At 36.8% G+C, this 25,261-nt stretch overlaps 1 protein-coding gene across 1 annotated transcript in view; it reads left to right on the forward strand.

Annotated features, from left to right (window-relative positions):
- Positions 1-6,927: 6,927 nt before the first annotated feature.
- The window catches only part of CEP135 (centrosomal protein 135), a 29,707-nt gene continuing 11,373 nt past the window's right edge, over positions 6,928-25,261 (forward strand). The window contains exons 1-18 of the mRNA XM_062493639.1: positions 6,928-7,040; positions 8,038-8,228; positions 8,736-8,903; positions 10,297-10,438; positions 10,850-10,934; positions 11,901-12,029; positions 13,157-13,372; positions 13,928-13,993; positions 14,983-15,133; positions 16,083-16,281; positions 16,741-16,882; positions 17,404-17,547; positions 19,935-20,012; positions 20,171-20,322; positions 22,158-22,273; positions 22,342-22,496; positions 22,958-23,013; positions 23,989-24,157. Coding sequence (XP_062349623.1) covers positions 6,928-7,040; positions 8,038-8,228; positions 8,736-8,903; positions 10,297-10,438; positions 10,850-10,934; positions 11,901-12,029; positions 13,157-13,372; positions 13,928-13,993; positions 14,983-15,133; positions 16,083-16,281; positions 16,741-16,882; positions 17,404-17,547; positions 19,935-20,012; positions 20,171-20,322; positions 22,158-22,273; positions 22,342-22,496; positions 22,958-23,013; positions 23,989-24,157 — 2,472 coding nt within the window. The remainder of the gene's footprint in view (positions 7,041-8,037; positions 8,229-8,735; positions 8,904-10,296; positions 10,439-10,849; positions 10,935-11,900; positions 12,030-13,156; positions 13,373-13,927; positions 13,994-14,982; positions 15,134-16,082; positions 16,282-16,740; positions 16,883-17,403; positions 17,548-19,934; positions 20,013-20,170; positions 20,323-22,157; positions 22,274-22,341; positions 22,497-22,957; positions 23,014-23,988; positions 24,158-25,261) is intronic.

Below are 25,261 nucleotides of genomic sequence, written 5' to 3' on the forward strand. Positions count from 1 at the left end.
TTTTAGTAAATATGACGTAGTATCAGTATACTCTAGCCTCATGTAAACCCTTCCTCCTCCTGGAGCTTTAGCTGGCAGGGATTCAGGACCTAAGTTTTCTGCACAGTTTGGTGAAATTGCCAAGTTGTTGGATAGAGGTGGGGTGTATGTAAGATAGAAACAGGTACAATAAACATGCAGACAGAGGTAAAATGTTTGAGAGGCTGATGCAAGAATAAAACAAACAAACCAACCAGTATGAATGTGAGCTTTTTCTTCTGAGTTTTGTAACAAACCTGCTAGATGGAACTCGGGAATATTGTGACATCTGGATTTCAGAAAGTCACAGAATTGCTCGTTAGAAGGGACCTTAAAGCTCCTCTAGTTCAACCGGCTTCCATGGGCAGGGACAGCTCCCAGTACCCCAGACTGCTCTAGACCCCACCGAGTCTGGCCTTGAACATTTCAGGAATTGAGCATCCACAACTTCTCTGGGCAACTTGTTCAGCGTCTCACCACCCTTCCAGGAAAGAGCTTCCTCCTATCCAGTCTAAACCTGCTTCTCTTTCACTCTGAATCCTTTGCCCCTTCTGCTGTCACTACATGCCCATGAAAAACGTCCCTCTCCGTCTTTCTCGTAGGCTCCCGGGGCCGAGCTGTCGGCACGGGCCTCTCCCTCTATGCAGGGTCGAAGCCTCTCGTCCCAACTCTACCGGCCCAGGGCAGCAGGAAGCGTTCCGCCCGCCGCGCGAGGGCTGCTGGGCCGGGAAGGGGCGGGCCGGGAAGGGAAGGGAAGGCAAGGAAAGGCAAGGGAAGGGAAGGCAAGGCAAGGGCAGGGCGAGGCGAGGCAAGGCAAGGCAAGGGAAGGCAAGGCAAGGCAAGGGCAGGGCGAGGCAAGGCAAGGGCAGGGCAGGGCGAGGCGGGCCTGTTCCGGTCAGGCCGGGCGCTGGGCGGGGCAGGCGCGTCCCCCCCGTTGCTGCGGTGACGGGCCGGAAGCGGCCGCAGCTCCGCGCGCCATTTTCAAAGGATTTCAAACGCCGGGACATCGCGGCCGCTCCGCAGCCGCCCCGCTCGCCGGCGCCTGCTTTTAGTGGTAAGTGTGGGGGAAAAGTTGGCGTAAACCTGTTTGGAAAGGGGCAGACCGCCCCTCTGTAGGTACAGATCGGGGCTCCTGGAAGGTCTGCAGAACTTCCAGTTTAGGGGGACGGGTGGTGAGCAGCTCATAATCGAAGGAGTTTTCTTGTGCTGTAGTGGGACCTTCCAGGGTATGGTGACAGGCTGTCCAGGAAGGTCGCGGAGCCTTGCTGTCTGGAGACATTCCAAACCCACCTGGACGCGTTCCTGCCGCCTGCTGCAGGTGACCCTGCCTTGGCTGATCGCCGGAGCTGCCTTCCAACCCGAACCGTCTTGGCATTCCATGATACTTTAGCGAAAAAATCTGGTTTTGTCCATAGTGATTTCTTTGTGTTCAACTGTTAGCAATGTCGTTTTGTCGTCCACATAGCTCAATGACTGCATTATTTCTTCCGTGCCCAATATTCACCTTTGCTCTGCTTTTTTATTACTAATTTTTTTTATTGATAACACAAGTATTGCATCTGCAACAGTTCTTAGCCTGTACTTACCATGAATTTTGCTACATTGTTTCCGAATAGAAGGAGGACTTCAATCTGCTAGTCTAGTACCTATAAACATTGCTTCTCTCGCACAATTTTATGCCAGTTGATTCTCTACTTAAAGCCTAGAGCAGCTGGATATAAGGTTCCACTATTGCCCATCTTTCACATCAAGGTTCAGTTTTAGACATTGGTGACTTGAAAAAGTAGGGAACAGTTCTTAGGTGCTACATATATGTATTATATAAATATTTATATCTTTGAAAGACTGCTCACAGCCATCCAGGCATGTCATAAAATGAAGCATTTAATAAAGCTTCAGCATAAAATGAAGTGAGTGTTGTCACCTTCAGCAGTCTTCATTAGCAAAGGGGGAACAAAAAATGAGGCTGTTGGCTCTGAATACTCTTCAGCAAGTGACTGAGAGATGTAATCATTTAGACATATTAATGAATGTTTAGTGAATGGCTGACTTAAAGTACTGTTCAATTTTCTCTTTTCTGTTTTTCATTGAAAATGGAAATTTGGTTTTCTTCATAGCAGCACTAAATTGCAAGAAATATTTAGATGATAAATTATGTGAAATATTTATGCAGCTAATGTAGCCTATCTCATGGGAAATACCAAAGCTGCAAAGAGTGCTTTCCAGTACCTCGCAAACTTATAAACATCTAGTAGGTGTAACATACCTCAGTTACTCAGCTGTAATTCACAAAGCTACCAAACTCCTTTAAAGAAGAGCATATTCTGGATTGAATTGACTGGGTGCAAATAATGTAGAAAACTTTGATTTCCAAAAAGCTTTTTGAGAAGGTTCTTTACCAAATGCTTTTAAGAAAGCAGGTCTCTGTCAGAAGTGGAGAAAAGAAGCTAGTGGTTAAAAGAGAGAGTAGAAAGCACTACCTTACAGTGAATGTGCAAAAGATTGCTGTTTAAGACTTATTAATGATCTGAAAGAATGGGTTAAACAGCACGGGACAAAATTTGCTCATTTTATAGACATGTTAAATGCAATCTCAAGGATTGCAGAGGAGTTTCATTGGACTGAATAATGAAGTATTAACACTAATTAAAGAATATTGTTCGTAAAGGCAAAGTTATACATATTGTGGTCTAAAATGGCAGTAACTGGTCATAAAGATGTGTCACTGTGAATGCATCTAATCTATGCTTTAGAGCAAACAAAGATCAAGTGCCCTGGTTTCAGCTGGGATAAAGTTTGTTTCCTTCCTAGTAGCCAGTGCAATGTTGTGTTTTGTATTCAGCATGACAATAATGTTGATAACACCCTGGTGTTTTGGTTGTTGCTAAGTTGTGCTTGCTCTCAGCAAAAGACTGCTCAGTGCCAGTGAGGAGCTGTATGGAAAGCCAGGAGGGAACATAGCCAGGACACATGATCTGAGCTGGCCAGAGGGGTGTTCCACACCCTGGAACTTCATGCCCAGTATATAAACTGGGGGAGTTACCCAGAGCACGGCTGATTGTGGTTCAGGGACAGGCTGGGCATCAGTCATCAGGTGGTGAGCAATTGCACTGTGCGTCTCTTGAGTTTTGTCAACCTCTCTTGCTCTTCTTTTTATTCCTATTATTATTGTTACTATATTTTGTTTCAAGTACTAAACTGTTCCTATGGCAATCCAAAAGTTTTGCCTTTTTTTCCTCCCTGATTCTCCTCTCCATCCCTGTGGGAGTAGGGGGATTAAGCAAGCCAGCTGTGTGGTGCTTGGTTGCAAGCTGGGGTTAAGCTGTAACAAACACTGAACAGTAATGTGAAGAAGTGGGTTAAACAGCAGGGGATGAAATTTGCTCATTGTGTGAAGACGTGAAGTGCAATCCAACGGTGTCAGAAGAATTTCACTGGAATGAATAATGATGCCAGAGGAGCAGTGTTAGTAAAGGCAAAGTGATGCATGCTGTGGTCTCTTAAGTGGTAGCAACCACTCTGTGAGATGTGTCACTACAAATGCATCTAATCGATGCTTTGGAGCTGTCGAAAAGGCAAATGGTAAGTTAGGAACCAGTATAAATAACAAAGACTACAGCCAAGTATCTCTATGGCTGCTCAGAGAAAGGTCTGTCAGGTAGTACTGTAATGGCTTGAGTCCAACTTTAAGCCCTTCAAGGCCCTGCATTATAGGCTTATATGAAGAAAATGTATATAGGAGTAAGATTTGACTCATGGTTTTTAGTTTTTTATACTCGTGCTGTGGCAACTGTCAAGAGACACAGGATATTGTGTCAGACAGGTCTTGAATTCAACTGAATCAGTGCATTTCATATATTGATTTTATATTCCCAGAAAAACAAGTTTTCCTCATGTAGAAGTTGATAGATACTTTTTCATGTCATGCTAAGACTAGTAATAGACTAAATTTAGGATATAAGATTTAAATATGGTAGTCGGTAATGGCAGAAGTCTGGAATTACTGGCACATAATTTTATCCAGCAAAGGGTGTACGACAATTATTATCTTTGACAACTTTAATATCTATGTTAAACTCTCTGAAATAACAACCCCAATTCTTATATTCATTTCAGGATGCCTTTTGGATCTATACTACATCTGTTAATTTCCTGGGCTTATTGTGGCTCAAAGTGGCTCTAGGGAATATAAGATAATACTCTTTCTGGATTGATTCCTGTGGTAATAATGAGTTAAATTAAAAATTTCAGGTTTTAGGAAGGAGAGTGATTCAACCAGCAATTTGTCAGTACTTCCCAATATTAGATTATGTTTAGGTTACTTCACCTTAAAAGCCCATTGAAGAGATTTAGTAAGATTATATATGTTCCTAGCCACAGTTACTGAAGTGCTAACATATGTCCATTTATTCTTCTTGGCAGTTACTGCAGAAAAGCTCTCTTCCTGTACAAGCTGTGACACGGTTTTGTTCGTGATATTTCTTCTGTAAAACTTTCTCAATTTGATTACTAAAAAAATCACTGCTTGTTCTAGAACACAAACTTTTAAACAAATCTGATGAACTATTTTAAGGTAATTGTCCTAGTTTGAAAGACAGGTGTTTGCTAAGGAAAGCAGAAGCTTCCCTTTGAACTGAAAAATGTGATCCTTCCTTCCTACAGATTATTATGATTTTGAAATTAAGGGAGCTCTCCGGCAAAGATATGGGGGTAGGAATAACAGTTCTTTACTAGTATATCTAACAGGACAAACAAGAACAACAACAGCTATGAAATTACCCACAAACAGAACAGTAACTCAGTCCCAGTGTTTTTTGGCTGCAGGCACCTTTTCCCTGAGCTGCAGTTCCCGGTGCTGGGGGCGGGCAGGTCCCACAGAGCTGCAGGAGGGCTGGGGGTGATGGCAGAGCTGTCCCAGAGGGAGAGAGAGATGGAGAGAGAGCTCTCCGCTCACGGTGTGGGTCCCAGTGCTCAGCAGAGTGCTGGATGGTGGCAGGTTACAGTGAGAAGGCAGCAGGGCAGGGTCTGACAGCAGTGAGGATGGCTCCAGGTACTGGGATGGCAGGGATGGGACAGAGGTGGGATCATCCTTCTCATCCGAACTCCGCAGGGGAAAATGGGGCGAGCCAGAGCCTTTTGTCTGCTCTTCTGGATGTTTGGATATCAAGGGGTTTCCCTCTTCCCTCCCCCTTGTCACCAGGGCCCAGTCAACAGGTATCTTAGCATGACAATGGGGAAAATTCCACAGAGGGAAAAGGGAAAGAACCAACCCCCAACAGTAATTTAATATTTTTAACTGATACAAGTCTTCTTAAGGAGAAGATGGGCTCAGGAGTTACCAGTTTTCTTCTGTAGTAATATAAAATATATTCCTGAGACTCAGTCTAGACACAGGACACAGTCACACTTTTCCTGAATTCAACACAGAATCTTCAACTTTAATGAAGAATTACCTCAAGAACTTGTTACTTTAATCATTGGCTGTCAGAGGAATATGAAGAGCATTTACTACGCATCTTAGTACACTGGTGGAAAGAAAGAGCGCTGCCATCTCCATCCATCTCAGCGCAGTATGTAAGGGATTGTTGGCCATGCCATTGTGTAGTTAATATCCCAGCACTCTGAACCTCTTCAAGCAAATATTTTTGGTAGTACCCAGAACAGATTCCATGCTTATAAGACTGGTGATTCTTATCTACAGAGCACTATTCGGCAACCACAGGTCCATTGCTAGACTTCTTTATAGTGTTTTAATAAAATGAGATAAAATCTTAACTTTCCAGCATTAGATATGAGAGAAATATGCACATTTTTCTCACTTTATCATGAAGAATTAATTTTACTCTCAAATACCTGCATGGATTTATTTAATACCTTTTTAAAATCTTGGATTGTGATCATAGTTTGGGTGATGTCTATATTCTGTTCCTTTCAGATGAGAAGCAAACACCTCCTTGAATTGGCAGTTTGGCTGCTGAGGTCTTTGCAGCCAATAGGTTAATACTGAAACTTTTGAAGAAATGTGAGGGAATATGTTTAACAGACATAACGACTTTTCAAAAATATATCTAACTATTGAACAGATGTTTTCACAAATCAGGAAGCATAAGGTTTAGTACTTGATTTATCTTCTCCTGCTATATCTAAATTCAGAAGAACAATGATGTAAAAGTTCTTCCCTCAAATGTACTTGGGAAAACCCAAATTATCGTTTGTATTCAGACACAGTAATGTGTCTGAATACAAATGATTACTTAATAATGCTGATTGAGTCCCCTTTAGATCAGGTTAGTAATAAAAAAATAATCAGTCAGTTGAAAAAAAACCCAGCTCTCTGGTCCTTGAACTGTATTTTCCAGAAAACAATGCAAGTATGACTACGGTACTCCAGTATTTGTTGTCTTTCCTCTTTTCTGTCATAGAATATAGGTGTTGAAAGTTAATCTGTCTTTAACATTTTACACATTTTATGCAATTTTAGAAATGGTTGGCATAAGTTGTATTTAGTACTGGCTTGTAAACTTTGAAAGTAAGATTTATATAAGAAAGAAAAAAAGGATGAGTTTTTCAGAGTAATCTGTCAATTTGTATTGTGTAAGATACAATGATGACCATGATTCAGAAAAATTAGAATGTAATAAGGAAGCTAACTACCAAGGCAAATTTTTATTTTTAAAGGTATATCTAAGTACGTTTAACACTTTTCAGTTGCAGTGATCGTGGCTTTTTACTTAAATTTTGAGGACATGCTTATGCACTGTATATCCTACAGAATAAAAATGGTTTTTTCCATTACCTTTTTTTATATATTTTTCCTTCTCTAAAGGACAGATGCTGTAGCAAACAATCTTTTGGAGGGGTCCTGTTTTTCTTGACTGTGACAAAAGCAGCTTTGGAGGTGTGTTTGCAATGAGTGCAAATGCAGAGCGAAGGTTTGTTAATCTCAGGAAACGTCTGGATCAGCTGGGCTATCGGCACCCACTGGGAGTGGACAGTTTGCCTTTGGTGGAAAAGCTTTTCAGGTATTCAAAAGGAGATTCAGTAAAAAAAATAGTAATCATATAGTAGGTATTGTTTGATTTTTGACATGTAAGAAAAAGGCTTAATCTGAGGATTATTTTCTAGCAGTGTTATTTCAGAGTTAACATGAAGTTCCATTATCTGATGAAGTCAGATGGGTTTGTTAAATGATGGGATTTAAGATTTAATTTAATTCAGTGGAATTACTTCTAAGGATCTATGGCATAGGATAATTCAACTTATTCTAACCTCATAAGAGAGCCAAGAATAGTCACTATTGATACGTGTTTAAAAGGACACACTCTTATAACTGGTTGTATAAAAAAGAATCCCTATTGCCTGTTCTGTGACTTAAAATAAAACATTCACATCTCCATTTATTATGGCCTCATTTAGAGAATTTTAAATTTGTTGTCTCTGTCATTTTTACAAGACACATAACAGAAAAAAACCCAAAAGTTTTCAGATTTCCTTCTTACTACCTCTGCCTTTTTTTGGCTTTGATATTATTAAGAACATAGTAATTTTCATAGTAATCCAGTTATCTTTGACTAAACATGCAAATGTAGCTATTCTGGTTCTATTGCTCTCTAGTATGTAGTACAGATAGCAGAACCATAGGCAAATCTGGAGTAATCTGTCTTCAGCATTAAGTCTCATTCATGTGTCTACCAGGTAGGTTTACTCTCTCCATCGCTAGCTTTGATACTTATCAGATATAAACTCCTGATATGCTTTGTAACTATTTAGTTTTCCTTTTTTTTTTTTTGTCATTTTCTTTTGTCCTGTTCTTTCCTATTTACTGTTTTTTTTTTTTAATAGGTGGTTCCTATCTTTCATTTTTTTCTTACATGCCATGAATTTTTGTTGCCTTTGTTTGAACTCATTTGTTCCCCATCTTGGAGAAAGGGTTTTGTTTCTCAGGTCATAATAAACACTTGCATCTGCAGTGGGAAGGCTGATAACATTGCTAACACGTCTGATGCTCCTTTATCCTAGTGACTTAGTTCATACAACTGAGAGCTTGCGCAGAGCAAAGTTATCTTCTGGGAAAACTGAGAAAGAATGCAGCAATTACGATACTGTTTTGGAACCTTATAAAATAGAGAATGCTAGACTTACCAGGGAAAATAATGATCTACATTTAGAAATATTAAAACTGAAAGAGCAGTCTGATCGTCATGTTAAAGGTAATGTACAAATGATGATTTTTTTTTCTTTTTTAATCCTTCCACGCCAAAATAAAATTGTATCTAAATTCTTGATCTGCAGATTGTTTTACCTGTACTTTTAAGTGAACATGAGTGGTCATGGAGTTTGGTACCTTTAATGAATTAAAGTACATGCTCAGACATTTCTTCTGCAGTCAAAAACCTTTGGAAGTTCGGCAAATTATTGTTTTAATTAGATATTAGAATGTTAGAAATCTTAATATATACTTTTGTACCTGGAAATGGTATTTTTTAATTGGAAATGAAATATGGTTGTTTAATGTGCCTTTGTTCCACAATGGGTGTTTATTTGTAAAAGGTATATAAAAATGTATTTGTGTGTTTGTAAACATATGCACAAATGTATGCATATTTGATAATTTTATGCTATGGAAAAAGAATATAGAATTTTCTTTTTGCTTTTGGTGTTGCTAGGAAAAATGATAGTGAATCAGAGAGATAATACTGTTTTTCTTTCCCTCAAAGATTTGAAAGCTTCTTTAAGGAGGGTTGAACATGAAACATCTGACTTGAAATTTTTGAATAACCAGTATATACATAAAATTAAAGGGCTGGAGAAAGAGACCAAAGCCAAGACTGAAAAAATTCAGCAGCTTCAGGAGAAGAATCTGCAAGCAGTGGTGCAAACACCTGGTAAGTGTAAATAATTACAGATACTTCAACTTTTTTCTGGGCTTTTTTGCATCTTCAGGACATAATATGTTTTCCTCTAGTAAGAGAAGCTACTGTAGTAAAACATCCAGCAGAGTAACATTACCCTTTGAAAGTCTGGGCTCTGAATTCTGTCATTTCTCTGTATTGAAGCTTCATTAGGTCATCATTTGTGTTAGGGACAAATTTAAATGTAAACTTAGATTCAACAGAAGACTATTAAGTTAAAATGTGACTAGAAAGCACTATTAATCAACTATCAATCAGGCTATTTTATTGCTGCACTTGATTAAGAGGCAGATTGTTTGACACTTCTATGTTTTTGACAGGTAATTGATGTGTAAGTGACAAATTCAGATTTTTGGAACCAAGTTGTAAACATAGCAAGATGCAAAATATGTCTACAAGTATTCCTATTCTCTATAAGCTTACAATATTTTTAGGGTCTTTTCATAACTTAAAGTGTTCTAGATGTTACTTTCAGAGCAATTTCTTTCTCCAGGGTTTCCTTTTTCTTATTTTTTTTAAGATAAGGGATATAGAATTATTTTGTGAAATTCTCGAAATATCTTTTTTCCCCCAAGTCATTGGATTATATATGCATTTTTGGCATTTGAGGAAAATCAATAGATAGCTAGAAAAAATTAAATTTCCTCTTTATTTTTCCATACCTTTCTGCACTTCATGTCCTTTGCTTCAAAGATAATATGCTAGGCTTTTGTCTATTTTTCTACATACTTGCCCCTTAGTCACCAGTCTTCTAGGATTTTTCTATACGACATCATCCAATATTGCATATTCTTATTTAATCATATGATGAAAAATAAATATTCTATCTGGAAATGATACTGTGTTTTGCTTTTTTCTAAACGTGTTATCTATCAAGCTAATAGCATACTCTGCTTGATAAGCAGTAGGATATGAGGTTCACTGAAATGAACACAGTAGTAGAAGGAATGTAGAGTAGAACCAATGCAAAGGTTAGTTCAGTGATAAAATAGTTCTTAAATGCGCTAAACCGAATGCCTTTTGTGATGTTTTGTCTTAGCTGTTTTAGTAAGCTAAATCACTAAGAGCTTCAACAATTTTCAGCTATAGAATTTTTTGATCTTAAACACTGGGGAAAATTACTTATACTAAACCTTGTGTTTTTCCTTATTATAACAGTGAACTTCGGCAAACATGGTGCTAACCTGCAAGGATGGCATTGTCTAGAATATGTGAATTTTATCAGCTTGTTGCAGAAGGGTTTAAATGGTGAAATGTGCCTATTCAGAGGCGGTAGAATAAATAGGAAAATTAATTTTGCATTGAAGAAGATGACTACTGCCTTGCTTTAGCTCCAAGTAATATGTCTCTGGGTTTGGGCTTTTAGGTGGCAGGAAGAAAAGCATTCCCTTCAGGCGTCAGCGCATGCAGATAGACCAGCTAGTGCCCCCATCAGGTGTCAGTGCTTACCCAGTGCCTCAGCCAGAGGACCCTTACATTGCAGACCTTCTCCAGGTGGCTGATAATCGGTGAGCCAAAGAGCTATTGAATTTGCAGTGTAGGTGTCTTTGCTTCTCACTGTCCTACTCCTTTTGATTTGTAAGTTAAATTAATCTTCCCCCACTTGAGTCTGTCACAGTGACAGTAGTTGGTAGATGGTCTCCCCATCTTTATCTTGACCCATAAGCTTTTCCATCTTTTCTCCCTCATCCTATTGAGAAAAGGAAGTAAGAGAGCATCTGGGTGGGGGACTGACAGCCAGACAAAGTCAACCTGCTACAATATCTCATACAAGAGCTTCTGTGTTAATATTTTGCATGAGCAAAACTATTTCTCTGTAAAATATTTGGCTTCAGGAGCGAAGATAAAATGCAAATATTGAACTGTGTACATACAATTCTTCTATGAATTCACATAAAAATTATAGCGCTGCATTTCAGAATTCAAGAGCTGCAGTCAGAAGTAACAGAGCTACAGGAAAAACTGGAGACATCTGAAAGGGGAATAAAAAATTATAGCAAACAGGTATGTTTGTATCATTAGTAGTAGTAGTGGTATTGTTTTTTTATTATTAATATTATTGCTGTTATTTGGGTGTCAGCCATGGCAATGGCCTTGGTTTCTTAAAAACCTTCTTGGGAGTGCATTGTAGGGCTTGTGAAATAGGCAAGTTAGAATAATTCTATGTCTGGTAGTTTCCCTCCTCTGCTTTTTGAGACAGCAGCAGTGACAAAACATTTGCCCAGTGGTTTTGCAGATAAATTTTGTCTATTGAAATTACATTAACTAAGCTAAACTTGACAATCACAAATAGAATTTGTCTGCATTTTTTAGCGTGTGTTAACTTGTCCGAAATAATAATTTCATCTACGTATACCTTAGGATAATTTTTTCACTGCTTGGACTGGTTATATTTTTAAAATTTTTGATAGTTAGTTTATGAACAACAGATTTTGCAATGTTGTAATGAGACTAGATTTATAAGATACGTACAATCTTTAAGGAATGGAATTCAATCAAGTGTTCATATGTTACATCTTTTAAAATCTAGGGATTGGTGGACACTGTTGTCTTTCTTTTTCCTTCACATCTTGGTTTTCCTCTTCCAATATTTCCTTTTTTCCAGTGACTGGAATAGTCACTGAGTTAGCTGACTTAGAAATTTTTTCCCTAACTTCTAAGTGCTAGTCTCAGTTAAGTTGTAGCATTCATTATCTTCACTTTAAATTAAAATTGCTTGGTTTTCTTCAGGAATGTAATCTAATAGAAACTATTTCAGTTTTTCCTTAGAAATTGTGTTTGACTAATTTATTTCTCTTTCAAAGAAGTAACTTTTTCAGAAGAACTGAAATTTAAAAAAAAATAAAAATACAAGATAGAAACTGTGTTTTTCATGGCATATCTTTTTACTGAACGTTATGTGTGTATTTATTTAAATGAAGGGTCTAATGGTGCATGAGGATACCAGAGCATTTTTTTTGTCCTTCAAAGGTTGAGATAAGAGACAAAGAAATTGAGCGCTTAACGCTGGCATTGGATGGTGGGCGTTCTCATGAGGTTCTCTCTCTGGAATCAAGAACTAAAAGTAATGAGAAGCTTATTTCCCACTTGAATTTACAGGTAATTAATTCATTACATTTGTTTAGTCAAACCCAAAAACATAGCAATCTTAAAAAAAAAACAAAAACAAAACCACAGAACTTCTAGCTCTTAAAAAAATCGCTATAAAAATAAAATCAGTCGATGGAACTTGCCTTTCTTTTTAGGTAGCACTATTTCTTGTCTAAGGAAATTTAATTTCCTGTTTTCAAACTCTCTGAATGGTTTTGGTAAAGAATTCAGTGAACTCATATTTGTACTCCGTATGTTAATCTGAAAGTATTCAGCAAATTTTTGTATGACTTGTTTTCAGCAAGTTTGAAAGTCCTTTTATGTAGTTAGAAAGTTATTGCATACATGCCATTTATGCTTTAGAAAGTAACAGTGGTATATGTAATTATGATAAGGAGAAACCCCGTAGATATTCTCATGAGAGAGTGAGGAATCTTCCTCATGGATTTCAAATGGTCCCCACCTTCACTCCAACACAAACTTGTGAGGAAAGGATAAGCTTAGGATAAAGGTGTTTGTGTTTACTGTGTGTGTTAGTATGCATTCAGTACTGATCTTGAAATGAGAATTTAAAGATGGGCTGGAGTACAAATCAAGTAAAGCTCATCTCTGGATTTATACCATCAATTCTCAGGTTTTTCTCACGTGAGTTAGATGTTTTGTGTACTGATTGTGCATGATGTACAGGGGCATGGGAGCCACGTTGAAGAGTTGAGAAAGAGAATGAGCTATGACTTGGAAGCAGGACAGCTGTGCTCAGTAATCCTGAATTAGTAAGCCATGATGAATACAAATTGATTTTACAGGGAGCGAGCCCAGAGCTGCATGAAGCTGGTTTGCACTGTCAAGACTATTTGCTCAGGCTTGGTCCCAATATACCACTTTTAACTGACAAGAAATGAATGTATGGTTCTCTTTAGATAGAAGTATTCATGACTATGAGAGAGCTCATAACACTGTATTTGTTTTCCATGTTGATAAGCATTAAGTTCTAAAAATAGAAAATCTTCCCATTTTTAACAGGATATCACTTTTTTACTTTGGGTTTAGAGATACTGTATTTCTGAAGATTGGGAGGAACTTTTGCTACCTAATTTAACAATGTATATTAATATTTTAATGAAAATGTCTTTCAGGTTGAGTTTCTTCAGCAAAGAAACAAAGAACTTGAAAATCGCATTCAAGATCTCTTGGACACTAAACAAAATGTGACTAGTGAGGTAGTGGATTTAAGCAATAAAAATGAAGAACTGTGTCAAGAACTGAATGAAATAGATCACTTGGCACAGCAGTTGGAAAGACACAAAGAAATAGTGCTTGAGACTGCAGATAAGGAAATAGGAGAAGCAAAGGTAATCACTAACATGTCAGGAGTGAAGGATCTGCTCCATTTTACTTGGCTTTGTATCTTCTAATTGCAATGAAAGACTTACTGGCTTGTGAAAGGAAGATTAAAAAGATTTTTCCAGTTTTCTTAACGTTACACTGAAATTCTCACTTAAAGTGCATTAATCACAACAATTTTGTCTCTCTAATGTGTTTGGTTGAGATTATTTTAGTTAAGGGGAAATCTGTCTTTTTTCTTCTATTAGCTTAGTATGAAATAAAATGCTGAGGTAGTTAAAGGTAATGCATATTTGCAACAGCAGTGCATATATTTGGAAGGCTTTTTCCATGACTCATGCAGTGATTCATTTAATCATTGTGCTCCAAAAGAGCATGGGTGTTTATACCACAAATTTTTTGTGCTTTCAATTCATAGGAGCTTTACTACTTTATTACAAGGAACTAACTATGCTTCATTTCTTACCAAAATAGTCTGCTTCCTTATTTTTTTTCTGTAACAAAGGGATCTTTGTCATTTTGAATATGTAACTCTTAACATATAGGTTAATTTTGGTTGATAGAAAGAAATTGAAAGAAAAGTCAGTGAAATACAGGATCTACAAGAAACAATAACAAGGCTTAAATCAGTAAGTAAAAATATTTTCAACTCTTGTTTGTACCATTTTTATCATGCTGTCATTCATGTGATTGTTTCATTTATTATAAAAAAATCAATTTAACAATTAACTTAAGAGAACTTCTTTAATACTCTTAATCACTGATGTAAAAATTACTAATTAAAAAATGAAAGAGCTAGAGAAACTACATCATCTTGTTGCAAAAATAAACTGAAAGAAATCTCTATAGACAGCATTGTTGACTATGTCCTTATTTCTAATGCATTTCCTTATTTCTGCTATCTGAAGTTATAATTTCCATGTGACATAATTTTTTTGTACCACAAATGAGTTATAACATCCTAGAGGATTTTCATTATTTAGAAACTACTTTGTCTCTTATTTGGGATATGAAACATTTATCCAATACTTGGCTCACTCAGAAACAAAGCATAAGGCCCAGATGAAAAGCATCAATATTATCAATTCTTTGAAGACCAAACTCTTTCCAGGATATATAGCAGCTTGTGTATTAGCTGAATAGTTTTGTTTTATTCTATTCTATCTAGGGAACCTGCAAATACAAAAATACTTAATTTTCAGGACATCAGATTATAGGAAAGGTGTGCTAAATAAGATTTGATTGGCTTCAGAGTTGCATTGAGTGAGATGCTGTATTGTAATGTACTTTTAACACCAACAGTGTTACCAAATGCCGCTAAAATTATTTCTTGCTTTATTCATTAATTTTCCCCCATGTTTGTATCTCATTATCCTACTGGTTAGTTTGCTTTTCTTGTTAGTGATTGCAAACCGTGTTAAAAATAATGCTTACTTGGATTTAAGAAAATGTAGTATAAATAAAATGATGGCCTGCAACAAATATTAAAGCATAAAGCATCCAGGTCAATCAGAAGTAAACAGTGTTGTATATTAAAAGTTGAACAAAATGTTAATTTTTTTTTCCCAAGTGTCTTTATCGGCACTTCTGATTTTTATAAAAATGCTTGTTATTTCAGGAGTTGTGCTCATGTCAAAAGGAGAATGAGAGACTGAATGAAGAACTCTTTGGGAAAACCAGTGAAAAAGGGAATCTTGAGCTGTTGTTAAACCAGCTTCAACAAGAGAAGCAAAGGCTGACAGAAAAAACAGAGAACTTAGAAAGAAAAGGTAAATCATCAAACATAGATTTTTGGAAAGTACCTTTCCGTGATTTTTGAAATAGAATACTTACCTAGTTAATATACAGTTAGTAGTACTAAAAGACTTTTAATATATGTAAATTAAAATAAGACAGTGGGTCTCCAGTCATAGTTGAAGTGAAAACTCTTGTCATAGAAATAAATTTTTGTTCTGTATGTGAGAACTGAAAGTTGAGCTTTTTATTGTGATTCTGCAGGCCATTCCATATCCTAATTCTGTGGCAGTTTCATACAAAGTAATTTCCAAAACTGTTCAGACTCTGTTTCTTGAGAGATATATCCATTTAGATTTTGAAAACCTCCAGGGATGAAGATTCTGCAACATCTCTAATGTTCTTCAGTTCTTGGAGTAAAATATTTTTCCCCATATTGTTTGTAATTGCTTGTAGCAATTAATTGCCACTGTTCCTTATTTGCCTACTATGTATCTGTGAAGAAACTGGCTCCATGTTATCTGTAAAGTCCCCCCTACTACTGTCAGTCTTCTCTTGGCTCTCCAGCTCTTCTCCAGGATGAATAAACCCAGTTCCCTCAGCTGTTCGCTGCAGAGCAAGTATTCTGCTCCCTGACCAGCTTGCAGGACTTGCCTTACATTTAATTTATCCACATCTTTGTTCTTGTAGGAGGGGCAAACCTTAGAAGAGTATTTGAAGTGCAGTCTCATGGGTACTAAATAAAGGGGAATAATCACATCCCTCTGTCTCTGTTGATACAGCACAATGTGCTGTGAGGCATCTGTTGGTCTTATGCTATTCACTTGTGTTTAGCCTACTTTAGCCTTTAGAACTCTTCCTTTTCAGCAGGATTGCTGCCTGGATGGTTGGTGGGAGTTAATCCATCCCAAATGCAAGGGTGTTTGAAGAAATTTATGAATTCTCTATGGAGTTATTTTTCTTTCTTATTTTTTTTTCTTCCAGAACGAGAATTTGTCCTAGAAATCGAAAGAATGAGATTGGACTATGGTATTGCCCTAGGAGACAAATCCCCATCTCGCCTAGATGCGTTTGTAAAGACCTTAGAAGATGACAGAGACTACTATAAGCGAGAATTGGACTATCTTCAGAAAATGATGAAACTAAGGCCTAGCCCAAGCCGCAGGACTGCAGAGAAGGTAAAGTTCTTGCTGTCAAGATAAGTGAAAAAAATACTGCAGAAACATTTAAGAAGCCATCAAATGTATTTTCAAATTCAGTGGCATTAAATGACTGTAGTAGTTTCATTCTTAATGCAAAAAAATCAACTAAGAGAAACTCCAGCGAACTCGCCTTTTTCTTTCCTTGTCACATTTTACAGTAGCACCGATTACTTATTGATCAGTTTATTTGAAATAAATAGAACTAGATAATAATCAGAAGAAGGCTGAAATCTTATTGCTAGCTCCTTTGCTTTTTCTTTTTAACAATTGGTTCTTGTTTTTTAGATTGCACCACCAGTGCCAGGCTTTCTCTTGTGATTAAAATTAATTTGAATATCTTTTTTATGTATTACTAATAGGAGGAGTTCTTTTCTGATATTATTTTTTCAGGTGTTTTAATTAGCAAATTTCAACATAAATTTACTGATCACTTTTCAGAGCGAAGAGCTTAAATCAGTCACCAGAGAAAGAGATGAGCTGCGGTCTGTGTTAGACAGATTTGAAAAACACATGATAGAAATTCAGTCCAATGTCAAATTACTGACTGCAGAAAGAGATAGATTAAATGTTCTGTATCAGCAGGTAAGAAGAAATTGTTTATAGTTAATATACAGTTAATAGTTAATAGCCAGTTAAAACTTGTTGTACTGTTGGTTATTTAAAATGAAAAATCTAGTAGAACACAACCAAGACTAATAAAATATATACCTATTTTTATTCTTGTTAATAAAATTTTGTATTCTAGTCAGTTTATTAACTTGAAAGCTATTAAAAGGTATTGTACTGGGATTTGGAAATTATGATAAACATCAGGGAAAAAATAGAATGCATGAGAAAGATGTGTAAAGATACATCAAGGAAGCAAGAAAGGAGTAGTTAACTGATAGGAGAACAGTGAAGTTAGGCTATACTTGGGACAGTAAAAGAGTGATGATTATTTTGATATTGTAAATTGTGATGCCACTGAGGGACATAGGGAATATGTTTTAGTTACCTAGGGAAAAATAAGACTATAATAGGACTTCTGTTGTAATTACAGCATTTTGTTAGTGTGTACACTATATCACAGTCCATGTGTGCTAACAAACTATAATCTTTTAAAGTCTCAGAGTGAATTAAACAGATTAAGAAGAGAAGCAAAACACAATTTAGTTTCTCAAAGTCAGATAGAAGAAGAAAGAGACACTGCACTGACTGACTTTAGAATACTAATGGCAGAAAAAGAAAGTCTTGGAGAAAAATTAAAGGTGAGCTTTTATAGCTTCATTGCTTACACTGAGATGGCATATAAAGAAGGCTTATACAATGATGCTGTGTTTGTGTTTGGCTCTCTGTTAGTAACTTTTGATTTCAAACTCACTTGAGAGCTCAATGAATTTATATTGTTATCAAATATCTATTGTTGTTGTTATTATTATTATTAGTAGTAGTAGTAGTAGTTTTGTTATTGTTTTGAATTACCAAGGTTTCCTGTAAACACAGTCTGAAGCTGGGAGCAGGGGTAGAGGAACATGCTTTAAAGTATTTAAGGGCAAACATATCACCTTGTGTGGGAGGCCTAGATATGGAGGCCCAGCCACAGAATACTTTTTGTGTATGCAGTACTTTGAAGATGCTTGGATGTTATTTTTGTGGAAGAAATCATGCACTTTTTTGTGGAAGAAATCATGTACTTCACTCACAAGAGAGAAGCAACAATATATTTTATTCACTTAAGGCAATGAGTTTCAAAAATTCACTGGTAAATGCAACGGTGGTTTAACAAGATTTGATGGTAAGGTGCATTTGAGTATTTGCTGCAGAGAGGCCAAGGTCAGGCAAAATTGTCAGGGAGACCCTCCCATTGAGTCAAGGGTCTTCTTGCTCTCCAAACTCCTCAGAGGAGTGTGGCTGGATCCATACTTGGTCAGTAGTTTGTGTCTAAAGGATTATAGCAATCAGCATTTATATCACTTAGCTAATATTTCAATATTTCAGTGCTGTCATTCCCAACTTATTTGCTGAGTGTGAGATGCAGTAAGGGTTCTCTCTGCCTTAACAAGTAACCTTCAGAAGCTTTCCAGCTCAAAGGGAAATCCTGCTGTGCAGCCTGCTGCCATGCAGGAGAGCTCAGTGGGCCTTGGCCATCCACTATTCATGGACTAAGATGCTTCACTTACATTTGCATACCAGCAGTGTTTCAGTAGCCACATGCTCAACCAGCCCTCTGCTGCAGCAGAGCAAGACTTAGAGTCCTTAGCTGTGTGCTGTTAGCTCTCATCCCAAAGTCCTCCATAAGCTGGATGCAGCTATCAGGAGGGGCACAAGTAACTACTGCTTAACCAAAAGAAAGGAGGAGGAGTGGGGTGGAGCATGCTGTCACAGTCACATATGGTTCTGACCCTACAAATTGGGTACTATATAGGCTTTTTCATTTTTGCTGATCTTTAGTTACTACTGCTTTTTGTAGCAGAGTATGTTTTAAATGGCACATAACCATGAAGCATAAATTCATTGCAATCCAAGTTTCAGTATTTTTGACCTTTAAAAAAACATTTGCTAATGCAATGATTTTCCTGTTGCTCTGACCTTGACAGGCAGCCCAAGAATGTGGTGGAATCACCAACCCTGGAAATGTTCAAAAAGCATGTGGATATGGCACTTAGGGATGTGCCTTAGTGTTGAACACGGCAGTGCTAGGTTAATAGTTGGACTTAATGTCTTAGAGGTATTTTCCAACTTAAATGATTCTATGGTTCTATGACCATGTGATGTCTGATATCAATGTGCTTAATGTCTTATTTGGCTGTAGTCCTGAGGGGATTTCAGGGGATTTGTTTCCCTGGCTTCCTTATTGGTCATTAATATAATGTTTTAAAACTTTTTGAAAACTCCGAATTTTAAAATACCATTTTAATGAACTTATCCCAAGACAACATACATCAATAGTGACTCTATGATGAATGCTTCCATAGTTTGATTTTCCTACCACAAATATAAAGACCTGTTGTGTGCCTGAATGCACTGGCAGTAAATCTGACCTCTTTGCTTAAAAGCATGTGCATGCAGTAGTAGAGATGAGTTTGCAGCTCCATCCTTTCTTCTTGTAGGTGACTACCAGTGTTTTATATGTGTGCCATTTTGAAATACCTTTACAAACATACTTATCTAAGGCATGTCTAGGAAGTTTGAGAGTTTGTTTCACTGCAGTGATGCACAGAAATCAGGGAAGAGATAAGTAAGTTTCTTCACAGATTTACAAAAAGGCCAGTTGGCTTTGTAGTGTGCCTTACATGTTGTAATTAATAATATTTGAATAAATTTATTTAAAATGTCTTAGGCACTACGTTATACAAGCATGCAACCTCAGGTAGCTCAGTAAACTCTACGACGACTCACAAATATTAATTTAATTGTTACCAAATATAAATATGCTAATTAAAAATATCTAAACTGAGAACTGAACCCAAAACCAGTGGTTATATTGAACTACAGCAATGAATTTTCAGCTAATATTCTGTAGTTTTAGAGAGAGCTTTGCATTTGGTCATTCATCTAAGAATGTAAAGCAGTGTTTTCTGAAACATGGAGCTTAAATTTCTCTGATTAAATCTAAAAATGTCTGCCTTGTTACATGTAATTTTATATTTCTCAGATGCATCAAGAAGCAGCAAACCATGAAAAATCAAAGCTGCAGCATGATATTTCAGAATTGGAGAATAATATTCAAGGAGTAAGTGCTTATTTAGGAAGTAAGCTTTTATTATTTCTCAAATAGGGTAGACTGTTCCAGAAATTAATTTTAATATATTTTTTTCTCCTCGAATTTAAAAGCCAAGTTGTGATAGCTTTCTGCAATAATAACATTTGGTTATTTATTTTAAATTGCAGCTTCAGATTGAAAAGTGTGAACTAAGGACTACTGTCTCTATCCTGAAAGAAAGAATAAACTGTTTGGAAAATGAATTAAAACTGAAGTCAAGTAAACTTGCCCAGACTTCTGATGATTCTTCTCAATTTAAAGCTGAAATTTGCTCACTTCAGTAAGTCTGATACAAAATGTGGTGATCTGTTACAGATGCTAGGATAATTTTTTAATTCTGTGACTGTACAGCAGAGTTGAGTACCTGGGAAAGACTATAATTACAAATATTTTAAAAATCCCTTGGTACAGCTTGTATGTTAAGGAAAAGTAGGTCTGAGTAAGGAAAGTGCTGTGGTAGCTTTTCACAGCAAGCTTCTCCTGGACTTATTGATGACCAGATATACTGATAATTTTTATGGCTCATTCTAGAATTGTTTCCTCTAATAACCATATTTTCTGCTTATGAATGTAGCAAAACTGAAAATTTCTAAAAGGATTCCCAAATGTTGCTTGTAAAAAAGAAGACAGATGCCTTTGCAAACTGCAGCAGTAAGACTTACAGTTTTGATAACTGATATCTTTTGATCCATAGACACAGGCTGTGGGGATTTGACCAGCTTGCTTAGACCTGGAGGATTCAAGTATCCTCATGTATTTGGAAAGCCTTTTTAAACTGGCAGGATCACTGTGCTTTTTTAAACTTGTTTTAGTAAACAGCTCCCATCAGCTGTCTAAATGTCATAGAACAAGTAAAAGGCTTAGAGATCTGAAAGTGAAAACAGTACTGAATAAATTTGGGCAGAAATTTGAAAACAGAGGTGGAAATGAGAGCCGTTGATGTAACAGATCATTACAGGATAGGTAATGCTGTAGCTGACATCTTTTGGATGTTTTACAAGGGAAACCAGAGTCTGTGTGGTATCCCCCATTCCCCTCCTGAGCAGTACCACTCTGCACTCCGTAACAGCACAGCACCTGGGGGGTTGTACTAGGAAGACCTGAAGCTGAGCAGCAAGGCCTTGCAGTTCATCTAACACTCCCAGTTGCACAAAGAGGACTCTTGGTAAAACAATTAGTGTATTTGTTGGTAAAATTGAGCCAACAATCATAAAAATTAAAAATCTTGTTAGTTTCCTATAATTTCAGTGTAAAGCGATGATATTGCAAAAAGAAGAAGATGAGGAGTAGGGCTACAGTCATTTTAGCATTTGATTTTATTTTGTGCATGGTGAAAATGCTGTGTTTGTCCCCTGCCCTTTTTTCCCCCCCTCTGGTTTCACTTTGAACTGGATGAAAGCAATCTTTATTGAGAGACATGCTGTATTCTGCATTGGTGAGGTTTTTAGGAATGAAAAGCTTCTCCAGCTTTTGTGGGATCCCACTTGAGAGAGATTTTTTTCTTGGCCTGTTTCATCAATAATCCATTTAGTTACTTTGGAATCTTATTTTGGTTTATTTTTTTTTCTTTCCCTAAGTCACTTTGATATTTCTTTTCAAGAAAAACAGCTGTGTAGGTAGATGATTTCAAATATCTTTCAGGCTCTTTTTTAAAAGTAGGATCAAAACTGTCGCTTTCAATTTGGTTGCTTCCTAAAATGTGGTGTTGCTGATAATCACTGGTATGAGCTACATATCAAAAACTTTATAAACTAAGCATCATGATACAAATAACATTATGAAGAGTAATAGAAATCAGAGGAGGTGAATGTTTCAGTTAATGTGGTTGCTCCACCAGGGTTTCATTACTCCATTTTGCATTGATGTTGAGGTGAACTTGCAGCCACCTCAGGAGTCCAGAGCAACCAAGTGGTGCTGGCCTCAGCAATCCTTAAGTCCTCCGTCTTCTCAAGGGAGAGAGGATGGTTAGTATGGCACAGCCCCATGCTGCTGGTTGGTGATACAGTCCTGTCAGGACGTTATGCTGGAACTGTTCCAGCACTTCAAGCAGCTTAAGAGAAGTTGAAGACCCAGAATAGTTCCCAAACTTCTTTCAACTGTATACTGATTTTCCAGGCTCTTAAATGACCAACTCCAGAAGTCTGTTGAAGATTTACAGCACAGATTGTCCATCAAAAAGGATGAACTGCAATCAGCTCATGAAGAAATTTTAAAGCAGAAGGAGATAATAGGTAATCTGTAATTATTTTTGTTTATTTCCTGTTTTTAAAATAGAAAGCACTTACTCTTTTGTTTTTAGATAGGTTAAACCAGAGGAGCACTTCACAGGATGAAGCAGTCAGTGTGCTGAGAAGTACAATTAGTGTTTTGGACAAAGAAAAGGACAGTCTTCAAGAAACCGTGGATGAAAAAACAGAAAGAATTGCATGCTTAGATGACAACTTAGCTAATAGGGTATGTCCAGTAAAAGTACTATTTTGCATTCCACCTGGGGATTTTTAAAGTAGTTATGTTTTAGGGAAACGTTTTGCCTTGATGACAAAATCTGTGCAGAGCACAGAAACACTATGCTTGGACCCAATGCAGACTCATTTGCCAACTCAATAGAACTTTAATTATGAATATGACTATTCCCCAAATTCTCCAAGAAAATAAAGAATCATTTGTTTGCATTTTGCATGTGGATGTATTTATGGAGATATAAGGTACTAGCCTGAGGTGACAAAATCTATAGCAGCTTCCATCTGTTTCAATGACAAGACAATCCTTTCTTGGTAAAGGAAAGAACCTTGGAAATTACTTATTGGTGAAGAATTAAAATAAAGGTTTACATTAGAAGTTCTTTGACTTGAAGTATCCTCTTACATTGCCATATAGTAATACCTAATACAACTTTGGATTTTTTTTTTCCATAGGAAAAAACAATTGCTCATTTACGTTTAACTCTCTCTGAGCTGGAGTCCTCAACAGAGTAAGTAAAGAGGATGCCTTCTTTGGAGATTTTGTTTTATGTAGTAGTTTCAAAGTGAAAGTGGATGGCTATTTTAGTTATTTTGATGAAATTGAGTTAATTCCATTTGAGTCAAGTAGAGGAATGTACTGTGGAGGAAGATGTACACAACTTTCAAGGACGCTTCCTCTGCAATTATATTGCAGGCTGCTAAGAAACTGTTACAACAATCATCAATAATTGCTTACCTGTATTCATTTCCCAAACTGGTAAGGTTTCCTAGCTCTTGGTCAAGAAGTCATTTCCTAGCACTCCACTAGATACTAGATTGACCTGGGTAAGATTCAGAGCTGAATTCTTAATGACTAGCAATCTAATTCTTCTAGCTTAAGATACCAGTACAGTCTTAATTAAAGTGTATTTATGTAGTTTTTAGCTGGGCTTCCTCTGATCTTTCATTCTTTCCTCCTTTTAAGCATTACTTTTTAAACTATAGCATCTTAAAAGCAAAAATTTAAACACCAATATTTAAATATTTGAAGACCAGTGTAACTGAATATTTTCTACATTGATGCATGAACCACATGTGAGAAAAAAATAATGCAAAAGTTTACTTAAATTTATGGATATTTGAGTTTCTAATCTTTTGTTTAATCTTTTCATTACTCTTTTGATAATTGTCCTTCAAGTGTGAATTACTTGTCTTCTTTATAAAATTATAAAATACGCAATTACCATAATCACTACCAAACACAGATAAACATAGGTGTCTGTAATTGCTCTTTGTCTAATATGGTACACCTTGCCAGATGCATCTTCAAAACTGAAGGTTAAATCCATCTTATTTCTGTCTATTGATGTTTTAAATACTTACTTTACATTATATTTAGACTCAGTTTGTCATCATTCAGAAAGCAAGAATTTTATCTGATTATTTTCAGCAGTACATGGTATAGTACAAGAAGGGACAACTTTAATAATATTTACACTTGATAGTCAGATGCAGGACATGCTGAGCAACAGAGACCGTGAGATCTCCAGCTTACATCGCCAGCTTGATACATCCCAGGTAGAGCTTGCAGAAATGGGAAGAGTAAAGGAAATGGCTTTGAAAGAAAACAGACGACTGCAAGATGACCTGGCTACAATGGCCAGAGAAAACCAGGTATGAAGACACTACATGATACTGATGTATTGAACTGTTTGCTGCTTGCTTGCCTCAAAATTGCTACATCCTCAATTTTGATTGATATGTTTAGTTATTGGTATTTCTTGAGCACTGGGATATTGCAAATCACCAGCCAGAAATTATAAAAGCAATACTTCAGATACTTAAGTGTAGTCAATGCAGTGAGGGAGAAATAGACAAGCTTTCCGTTTGGTAACCCTTCCTCAGATTAAAAAAGAAATCTAAATAAAATAAATCTAGGACTTTATTGTTTATAATATAATGAAATTATATTAATTGGTTATATCACTTGGAAATTGGTATTTAATTGGTAAAGATTGGGTGTTATTATCTGTGGAAATGATTATTGAGAGAAAGAAACTCCAAAAGCAGACATCAGGTGAAAGTGAGAGGGAGAGGAAGGGGATTAGTGGCCCATCTGAATTTGTTTTGGTGTAGTGATTCATTAATTTAATCCATGTAGTTTCCATGCAGCATTGGATTTATTGAGTGAGGTATGCTGTATTTGAGATTAGGGTGTTTTGGAGATGTGGGGTTGGAGAAATAACGAGTTGGTTTTGTGCACCAGCTGGTTATTGCTGACCAAAAGCCTCCCAGCTTCAAGTGCATGACATGGATGTCCCTGTAGTATAGAATGTCTGTATGGACAATACATAACACAAATGTCCAATGTTTTATGGGGCAAGTGACATCTTTTATTGGGCTGAGCATTAGAAAGTCTATGTAGAGGTTATATGAGATTATCTTAAGAGTGAACCGGGAATTTTTTTGCAACTCAATACATTAAATTTGTATTGCAGCTCCTCATAAGACTCAGATGCCTTTTACAATTTTGATGCTGAGATACAGATGTTTGTTTGAATTCACTCTAAGTGCCAACACTGAAAACAACGAGGGCATTGTTAACTAAACTATTTATTTCAGTTCTGCTCAGTCAACCCAGCTGATGCCAGAAAGTACAATATAGCAACATGTTTCAAGGAAGTAACGGAGGACCTTGAACAGTTCCTGCAAAACCTCTAGTGCAGTATATAAATATGTGGATATAGTATTGAAATTAGACCTGCTTTTCACAGGTGT

Source organism: Cinclus cinclus, chromosome 5 (assembly GCF_963662255.1).
Source record: "Cinclus cinclus chromosome 5, bCinCin1.1, whole genome shotgun sequence".
Taxonomy (NCBI): domain Eukaryota; kingdom Metazoa; phylum Chordata; class Aves; order Passeriformes; family Cinclidae; genus Cinclus; species Cinclus cinclus.